The 10,579-nt window shown below is 32.1% G+C and overlaps 1 protein-coding gene across 1 annotated transcript in view; it reads right to left on the reverse strand.

Moving 5' to 3' along the window:
* LOC119830580 (uncharacterized protein CG7065-like) overlaps positions 1-10,021 on the reverse strand; it is a 17,774-nt gene extending 7,753 nt beyond the window's left edge. Inside the window, exons 1-14 of the mRNA XM_038353649.1 lie at positions 9,798-10,021; positions 8,884-9,070; positions 5,816-5,977; positions 5,478-5,598; positions 4,977-5,103; positions 4,430-4,583; positions 3,867-4,027; positions 3,286-3,392; positions 2,809-2,879; positions 2,600-2,709; positions 1,521-1,620; positions 1,118-1,295; positions 461-848; positions 152-235 (exon numbers count right to left, since the gene is read on the reverse strand). Of these exons, the coding sequence (XP_038209577.1) occupies positions 152-235; positions 461-848; positions 1,118-1,295; positions 1,521-1,620; positions 2,600-2,709; positions 2,809-2,879; positions 3,286-3,392; positions 3,867-4,027; positions 4,430-4,583; positions 4,977-5,103; positions 5,478-5,598; positions 5,816-5,977; positions 8,884-8,976 (1,856 nt within the window). The 5' untranslated portion in view covers positions 8,977-9,070; positions 9,798-10,021. The remainder of the gene's footprint in view (positions 1-151; positions 236-460; positions 849-1,117; positions 1,296-1,520; positions 1,621-2,599; positions 2,710-2,808; positions 2,880-3,285; positions 3,393-3,866; positions 4,028-4,429; positions 4,584-4,976; positions 5,104-5,477; positions 5,599-5,815; positions 5,978-8,883; positions 9,071-9,797) is intronic.
* Between the last annotated feature and the right edge of the window lie 558 nt (positions 10,022-10,579).

The raw sequence follows: 10,579 nt of genomic DNA on the forward strand, positions 1-10,579 counted from the left end.
GCTGCGGAATACACAGCTATTAATGTGATAATTAACGAATTCCTTATATTAATGAAAATCGAACATTTTTTTTTCATTGCAAACTTTAACACTATATCAAATAACTACATGCCAATAAATTATAATTAATAACTTTCATAAAAATGAATACCTCCTATAGACAGGGCTTCTAGATCGAGTTTTGAGATGTCTAACTGGTGAGCGTCTGCGGGGTGGCGTGCGGCGATCCTTTATCCTGAGAAATAGTAGTAGCATAAGAAAATTTTAAAGCACATGTTATTATAAATAAATGCTTAAGCCATTATTATACTTAAATTATCTAATAGATTAACAGTACGATAGAAATGACTATTGGTTACAGACATTATAACATGATACCAATACTGAAATCTTAAATAACAAACTAAAAAGTGAAAGTCTTCACACAACACCTACAATAACGAACATTATATCAACAAACCATCTATCCCTCCTTTCGATGGACCTTCTTTCGGGCGACCTAAGTCGCCGTTCAGGAGTTCTCCGTCTGTCAGGCGTGCGTCTGCGCTCCGGCGTCCTCCGCCTCTCTGGAGACCTCCTACGTTCCGGCGTCCTTCGTCTCTCCGGTGACCTGCGTCTCTCGAACCGTTTGTATGGAGAAATACGTCTTGGTGACTTCCTCTTATCCACCACTCTTGGCTCCTCTTTCGGCGGAGACGGTTCCTTATCATCGGGTGCTGGGAGGCTGAATTTGCGATATATCTCGTGTACTGTGATGCGCAATTCCTCCTCATGCAGCTCCTTCATACGCCCCGTCCAGAACGTTATCCACTCCGGTTTGAAGTCGTGCTTCGCCGGGTCTTTTCCATCTGTTTGGTGTAAGTTTTTTTTTTATGTAAGAAAATATGTACTAGAAGAACAATCATATCTATGAAAATAAAATAAAGAAGTGGACATATTAAAGAAAAAACTTAAACCAAAACCTTAATCATGGTGGTCATCCATATAACAATTTTGTATCATCGTAATTTTCTATTCAAATTCCGATATACATAATTATCACGAGCACGAACGTAAGAAAAATTTTAGTGTAGTGTCAGTTAATCTGGAATGTATGAAAATCGCTGAATTGTCTGACCTGCTTGCAACTCCTTATAGCGACGGTTCCAGAACTTCTTCCACTCCTCAGGATAGAGTGGATGCTTTTCAGGATTCTTCTCATGGTAGGCCAGCATTTTTCTAGCCGTCACTTCTGCCTCCATACGCTGCTCTTTAGCTTTCTTCACTTTAAAGTCGTAATTTCCGGGCCGGCTCCTCTGATATTGTTGCATGTTTAATTGAATGTAATATTTATAATCTTGATTGTGGTAAATTGATTAAAAAGTTACGTGATCTTTATTATTCTGTGACTATCACAATTTTAACATTTTTATACATTGTTAATTTAATACATAAAAAATCATACAATCATTACATAGATCATATCTCTATTATAAATGTCATATACATTAATTTGTTAAAGTAATCATAAATATCAATACCTTGTCCCCTCGTTGGTTATTAGCATTGGTGTCAATTTTACGGTTTTTAACTGGTATTGGGGCTTCTGCACGTCCATAAGGAGAAAATCGGCGTCCCACCCTTAAATACAAAATACATAATTACATCTGCTAAATGGTGTTTCTAAATACAATAGTGATTGATATTTATCAATGATTATTCGGGCATTTAAATAATATAAGCTTCAACAGAAGTCACTTAATTAAGCAATTGCAAAGTATTGTCAAGTCACAACTGTGGTCAAATTATTAGTACAAACATCAGAAGTGGAAACAACAAAAAGTGAAAATCATCATAGATAGAATCAGCGATCTTGAACAATAAATTTTGTTATTTAACTTTCTGAACAATTTCGTTGTTTCAACTTGGATGATAATAATTACTGTAAAAATTTAAAAAAAACTTACAAAAAGAAACGTCTACTCGGTCGGAAACGGGGTGGCCAGCTTGTATTATATAAAACACATCTTATGAGTGAACGTTAGTATTGTTTCAAAAAAAGGAAATGAACGAATAGTATGCATATACTTATTACACATAACAGAAAGTTGTGTTAGTTACACAATTTTATTCATTCATTCATTCGGGGCGGGTGTTTGGGTGTTTGCGCCGCGCACGAATAGTTTGCTTTTGTTTACATCTTTTCTAATATTGTATTAATTCATATAAAGATCTGATAAAACTAAATACTAAAATGACACAGCATATTTGCCTGAGGAAATAATTGACGCCCGACAAATTGTTGTGAGCACGGGTCGATCAAGTACATAGTACAAATTTCACTAAAAACACCCCGACCCCATTGTGTTGACGGACATCTTGAATTTAAAATTTGTTATAGTGTATATCAAGTTCTTATAAAATGATCTTCTAATCAAGTCATTTCATTTGATAGCGAAATTGAGGGAGTTGTGGAAAATATTAAATTAGCCATTTTATGCCGGCGGCTATCCTTCATGAAACATAGAACATAAAAATTTAATTCGGTTGATCATATACAGATACGTCAAATTTATTAGACCCCGTCGTTTTTGCATCGGGGTTTAATCAAAAGACCCACCTATAATTAGCTTTCCCGTAGCGCACAAATTTCGTAGCTTCGTCCTCTTCGCTAAGGTCTGACAGAGACTCCACCGATATATTCTCACGCTTTCGACCAGCCTCACTAGGCTATATGTTAAACAAATATTAGCAATTAAAATATGTCGATCATAATATAAAATACATTCTCATAATTAAATATATATATACAAAGCGTGATTTGTTCACCTTAAATTGGGGTTTCGAAGGCGCTGCAACACGCGGTGGCGATGGTTCGTGTGGAACTTGTTGTCCACGGCCTTTAAAAACCAGGATTTTATACAAACTCAAACTCATTTATTAAACTTCTTCTAAAAGAATTTTAGAATCGCCGAAATATTGTTTACCGCCATTATTACTGAGATTCATTTTATTTTCAATATGCAAAAGATAAGAAGAAAAGTTTTATACAATCTATGCTATCTGTTCCTGTTATTTGAAGGACTAGTCAAATATTTATTTATTTTACACTATTTACTTGTACATAAAACACAATACAGAACGAAAAAAACATTATGATACAATAGTGACAGCACGATGGGAGGCCTTTTCACTTCAGTGATCTATAACCAGGCAACCATAAGGAGAAACGTAAAAAAGTGAAATATGTTGTAAGTTTTTTTTCTTATTTATATTGGGGATAAATATAACTTCTGAATAAATTACCTGCATCAAGTGAAGTTAGTAAATCAATATCAACAACTTCTTCAAAAGTGCAGTTCTCGACCTCGGCAAAATGTTTCCCTTTGAATATCAATTTTAGTATCTGATCCCTGAAAGAATTATATTTTTTTCAAATTCGAAGCCTCATCAATTATAGACATATCAAAATCCAATACGCAACCATCTACAACCGTAAGTAAACCGTAAAATGTACAATTATATTTTTTTTATTAAAAATTTGTTACTTTCAAGTTCTTTTAAATCCATACAATATCAACAAATAAGAACTAAAATCTAAACTAAATTTAAGGTATTTTTTGTAGCATTGTGTACTTATGTTAAAATAATACAAGTTATGTGTAAATGTAAAAGGTTCATAATTTTCTATGTGAAATAAAACAAAAAATTATTTTACATCTGTAGACTTCATATATTGCATCATTACATAGTATAAAACAAAATCGCTTTCCGCCCTCCACCAAAAAGGGAAATACGAATGTAACGCGTGCGAAGCCGCAGGTAAAAGCTACTTTTATTAGTTATTTTATATTGCATATTCTGTTTGGCACAAAAAAAAAACTCACTTGTTAGCCTCATATTCCTCCTTCTGCCAGTGCACGGGCTTCATGCGGCCGTACTTGTGCTCGATGCAGTGCGCGAGGCGGCTCACGATCATCGCGTAGCCGGCCTTGTGGCTGCGCCGGTACGGCTGCAGCAGGTTCGTCGCCTTCGGGAAGTGGTGCGCCTGAACGTTCACGTCTCATTAATACCCATTAATATCATAAATGCGAATGACTGTCTGTCTCCTTCGCACGTTTAAACAACTGCTTCGGATTATATATTGGTTGGTATGAAGGAAGATTTGTGGACCGATAAAGGAATTATTATAAGCCGTTAAGTGCCCACGGGAACGTGAACTATGCGGGGAAAACCCTGGGTAATAAAATAAGCTAGTAATTAATAATACTAATATGATACAAAAACACTAGTTTCATGTATATAATTGATTGTTTGTATGTGGTAATTCTTGTAAGTACCAAAGTAACAAGCAACAATAAAATATAATAAGCTGTCTGTTATGTGTTTCACTATATATTGAAGACAAAGTTCATTTAGTTAACAATTTCAATTTCGAGTATAAACTTACGAGATATGTGTGCCGATGCCAAAAGCACGTGAGATGGTTGACAATGGTTCGGGGGTGTCCATGCTTATTACACAGCGTACAGACGTATGAGGGCTCGTGATGGGCCTCTTCTGGAGGATGTTCCACTAGATACTCCACGCCTAAGAGAGGCGCTCTGAAAATAAAGTTTATCTTCTATCAATAATCTTCTTCCTTCTAAATTCATCTTTCTCTACCATTCTTATAAGGCTTGAAATTAAATCAAAATAGATTTTACATTCTTCTTCTTATTACAAATAGAGGTACTAGAATGTCGCTCGCGGCTTCGTCCGTGTGGTCAAACGAAATTGCCATGGGAATAACATGCTTGACCGCTATAAAAAGTAGTCTATATTACTCTCTAGCTTCCTATCTAGTGATAGAAAGACAAACCAACAAACACATTTTCGCATTTATAGCAATGAAATCGTTAATAGTAGTTAGCACGTAAGGCGAGAGTAACAAAAACATTCCACGAACAAGTGAGAAGAGATAATATGGTATCGGAATTTTATCAATGGAGGCTTACTTGGTTTCATCTAAAATATGTTGAATGTGAGTTGGCAGACTCTTATAGCAGTTATACTTATGCTCAATCGTTGTAGCATTATGCAAATTCACTTCTTCAGCCATCTTTTTGAGAACGCTCGATGTGGCTGAAACAAAAGCAAGTTAAGCTTTTAGAGATTAAATTAAGGTGCAATTATGCATGTTATATGCACATTAATTGCTCCATCTGTTATAAACAGCCGTTGTATAGTTAGATCAAAGCATACATAGAGACAGATGGCGACAAGCGACTTTTATAGTATGTAGTTATACTGTAAACATGGTATAATGATAATATCATTTATTGATGTTATTAGTTATTATGATGTCTCTACTTATTATTCATATATTTGAATATAATAAAACGACTTGTTACGAACACCTAACAAAAGCTAAATGAGAAATATACATACATTTTTTTTATAGAATAAAAACTTTATTAAATTTCATTTCTTTTCATTCACTTCTAGCTATAGCTTACCTCCAGATTTAGAATTTGCTCCCCTTTCATTGAGGAGATAAGGATGCTCTTCGAATATAGATTTCGGCCAAATAGTTTTAGATGATAACTTTGTTTTGTGCTTTTTCCCCGAAATGTGAGTCTGTCGAAAATAATTAAACTGTAACATTATCACATTTATTTTATAAAGAACGAACGAAAGATCTGTTTTTTTCACAGCCCGAAAATAAAAGATGTTCCATATCCACAGAACAACTTAAAGCAGCCCATTATTACAATTGTTAATTGCACCCCATGGACATAAACAACTATGCAACCGGTCATTGGTGTTTTACCTTGATTGATATAAATCAATGTACCTGTAATACAGTCTCGCCGCTGCATACAGCTGCGCAAGGAAAGCACAGGTAGATCCATTTCCCCGATATATCGCGCCCACGTCGCTCCACCATACACCTGATCGAGTCATCTTCAACCTTGATCTTCAAACTGTTCAAATGTTCCAGAAACTCCTGCTCAGCCTGTAAATTACGTTTATATAATCAATCACTCACGATAACGCATCATTTTTAAACGCGTAGAAAATACCGCAGTAATGATAATAGTAGCCGAATTGCAAATAAATATCAGTAGTCGTGTAAGGGACAAAGGAAATAAAATACACAAACAATTGTTTTTTCCATTTATTTAATCATAAAACGTTTTCTTTGTGTAAACATACTTACTTACCTTAATAGGAAATCAGCGAGTTCTATTTTATTAAAAATATCACAATCACGGAACGGAATCAGGCTTAAAAACATTGTGTGAAGGATATGTATTGTAAATAGTTAAACTAATGATCTAATTACACCGCACTTTACACTTAAATTTCGCTTAAAGTTAGCTAAGGTAAATTTTATTTTCTGATCCACACTTCTAGTGGTCACTTTATTTATAAGAAACAATATAATTTCACGTTTAATACCCACCTAATTTATCATTTCTTTATTTATAACGAGTGCTTTATAAAAATATTTTACTATGATCACCGTTTTTTTTATTTGATTTCTGACTATCCAAGACCTCTAATTTGAGTCCAACTTCATCAATATATTTTAAACTTTTGCTCTCTAACAGCTAGTCAACTTTCCAAATATTCATGTTTGTCTACACTCTACTGCGACTTTTACGATTTAAAACCATATATACCCAGCACCTCTAGCTTTTTTCATCATGAAAAAGATATAAATATATTAGTAATATTTGTTATCCAAGTGTTGTCAGTGGGACAGTTAAATAGTAAAAATTATTCATTGCCATAAATTTTATCACCAAAAGGTAACAAACCATATGTATATATATACATAAGTATAGTGTTTGAGCAGAATAAGCTATAATATCTGTTGTTAGATAGATAGGAATAATATGGATGGTTAAAAATAAGTATTTATTGATACTAGAGATGCATTGACTACAAATTGTACTATAAAAATATTTATCAAGAATAAAGCTAGCTCGTGTGTATATCATGAGCTAACATATGCAATTATGGATTCTGATAGAATATCAAATAGCTTGTATACATAATTAGTCAGGTAGAAGGCAGACTTATTTAATGGGCTAAATGCTGTTAGCCAGCAAACAAGCCCTTCCTAATCTGTTGAAAGATTCGTGAAGAGGTGTAAATTTCTAACCCTAAATTGTTATAACATCACCATATTATTTCAAGCAAATATAATTTCACATACTGTATATAATCACCTTCTAATTAAATTTGTTCTTGACATTAACAAGACTATAGTAATGGCAAAAAACTGGTGCCCAGTTTAAGAATTAAAATTATAAATTGTAAGTTGTTTATAAATTTCTTTATAACTTAACCATACATAGTTAATATAGTTAAAGGAGCAATATAACAGTCACACTTTGCCCTTAAAATGTTATTGTATATTTTAAACACACTTTAATCTAATTTTTAGACAACTTTCACAAAGGATGAAGGTTCTCAATTTGCATAATTTTTAAATGTTTCTTTTTGGTAACAGTAGTTGGTCAATATCATTGTGTCAACAAATAAAGTATTTAAATAACTTAATTAAATTAATTTGGTGTTAAAATGTCCAAAAGTTTTTTTTTACATAACGCGTTTTTTAATAACTCTCATATTTACACTTTACTTATGCATGTATACATAAATTTGTCGGTTAAGAACAAACTAGCAATATTATTCACTATTCTAATTAATTCTGTTGCTGTCATTTTGGTCACATAACCAAAATTTGTAGAATAAATTTCATTAATGTTTTATACGAAAGAAGTTTCAAGATATTAGCAATTGAAAGCCACATTATCCACATTACAATCATTTATTGATAATATCAACACAACAGGGAAGAAGCAACTTTTGTATTTGTAACATTTTAAGAACACTTTTTTATGTTTCATTTACAGGGAATTTAAATTAATCATAATAAATATTGAATATTCTTTTTGAAACGCCATTTAAGAGTCTATTTTATTCCATTTGCTCATGGGGAATTCAAGTTTTGACCAAAATAAGTTACTTATTTTTGGCTGTATTTATTTTTCATTTCAACCTCATGAAAGGAATTTGAAATGACTTTTGAAAGTAGTAAATAATTCATCAAAATAAAAGCTATAATAGGTACTAGTAGTTGAGTTCAATGTGTATTAATATTCAAAATATTAAAAGAAAGATTTGTATCTACTGGACCTATTTTAAAAATTCTTTCACCATTATACAGCTAATACTTCACTAAGTGACATAGGCTATTATATATGTACCAAGGATGAAGCCAAGGTGAACAGCTACTCTACACTAATATTATAAAGAGGAAACTTTTGTGTTTTCTATTTTTGTATGTTAGTAATGTTTTCTCACAAAAATCATCACTGAGAGACATAGGCTACATATGTACCACAGGCGAAGCCGTTAAGAAGTAAATTATACATTATTTTATACAGTTTCAAAAATTACTTGTTCTTGAATCAAATTACACCAAAAATAAGACTAAAATTCTTAGCAAAATTATTGTACCAAAATAGCCCATTTTCTGGTTCTTGGAAAAATTACTTGCAGGCAAGTTTTATCACAAAATTACCTTTGACGAAAAATGCTGATCATAAAATTATTGATATTTATAAATAGAATACAGTGATTCTAATGAATTAATATTTTTTTATACTTATACACAGATAAAGAAAAATGTAGTATTGGACAAAAAGAAACCATAGAATAATACCAACTCAAAATTATGTATCTATTGTATAGGTTATCAAATTTTTAAATTATGTTCTGATTTATATTTTTTTACTTTATTTTATAGGTCAAAAATAAAATAAAATATAACATATTCAATGCTAATCTAGAAGATATTTAATAAATAAATATTGAATTCCAATGTATTTCAAATTTAATATTTACCTTGGTACTAGTTTCTAAGTCTGGTTTCTTAGGTACTTCAGTGACAGAATCTTGATATCCCTCTGCACCAGGAGGGCAGTCTGGGAGCTCCATCTTGATTCACTACACTTTAGTTTATGACCTCAGGACGGTCATAAACAATTTTTCACTATTTAAAAAAATCTTCACTGTTCCTTGAATAACACAACTGGAATGAAACAAATAATAATAATAAATAAGCGTAACAGGCTTAATGCCTAAACCATAAAAATGTTTTGGTATATATGTGTAATTAATGATACTTACACAGCAGCTGTATACTTACATGTAATTTTCAAACTTCACTATCAAGGCTGGTTCTTAGTATTAAATATTACATTCATCATAAATAAGGATGAACCCTTTTTGTTAACAATTTCAGTTTAAAATTGTGACTTATGTTGTTGTTTTATGTTTATTTGTGTATGATATAATAAGTGAAAGCATCAAAACTTAGTACAATTAAATAAGCAAGAACTCTTGATTTAATAACACGTAATATGTTTGCTTGTAACTTAGAATTTATTGGGATAGTCCGTATAATTTAGGTTTCATTTTGGTCTAATTAATGATAAATGTGTTAAGTAAATCTTTACTTACCCAAAATTATAAAAGGCACTTTTAATCACTGAAATGTATTGGTTTTAAACAATACTATAAATATAAAACAAACAAAAAATATTGGTAACTTACAAAGATATGAATTCTTGTCGAAACTTGACAATAAACAACATCGATTGTCAAAAAAGAAACGCCAATTATTTTGTCTTATGTACATTATTATTTATATTTGGATATATACGCAGACTTATTCTGTTTTTGACAAAAGATTGAGTTTTATATGGTTTCCAAATCCAAACATTATTCATAAATCATAATACGTATATATAACTAACCTTAAAAATACTGTTGCTACTTATTACAATGGTCGATACATTCGTTGGCCAGGTCAATTCATATGAATATTTGATAAGAATAACAATGCAATTATGATCTTCGCATAATCTACCCCGATGATCAAATGAAACATAGAAATTAGAACATTTCTAAGATTCTATTTTCGATTACTAAAAATCTACCAAAACGCAACATCCAAACGATTGTCGCTTGTCAAAAACCTCTTGACTAGTCAAGTTAGCACAGAGTAAGTAATATACTACGAAACCAAGAGTTTTCACAGATATCTAATACTATGAACTGTGGAATGTAGAGAACTCCATTACAAAAACTATTATTCCCGAAACAAATTATAATATATTTTATACTAGCTCTTGGTCGCTTTCAAATTGTAAATGAAAACCATTCTCGCACCCACTCAACTCAAATCTATAGCACAGCTCTTTAATAAGAGTGCTCAGTACAGTGACATACAAACGCACAGAAGAAATATACATAGAACACATAGAACACAACACTACGGAATACATAGAACATAGCAAGGGAATCTAGGGATTCAGAGACATTTTATAAATCATCAAATATATCAAGATTAGCAAACAAGTCGAAAGCATTGCTAGAATAAGTTAAATATTAATTAATTAACAGATATGTACACACATACAGGTTACATATTATAATGCATGCACCCACTTTCTCATGTCGACATCGGCAATGGAGCTAGTGTCGCCTGATGGTAAGCGCTACCACCGCCTTTGAAGCGTGCTCGACTAACACAAAC

The sequence above is a fragment of the Zerene cesonia genome, chromosome 11 (assembly GCF_012273895.1).
Source record: "Zerene cesonia ecotype Mississippi chromosome 11, Zerene_cesonia_1.1, whole genome shotgun sequence".
NCBI lineage: Eukaryota > Metazoa > Arthropoda > Insecta > Lepidoptera > Pieridae > Zerene > Zerene cesonia.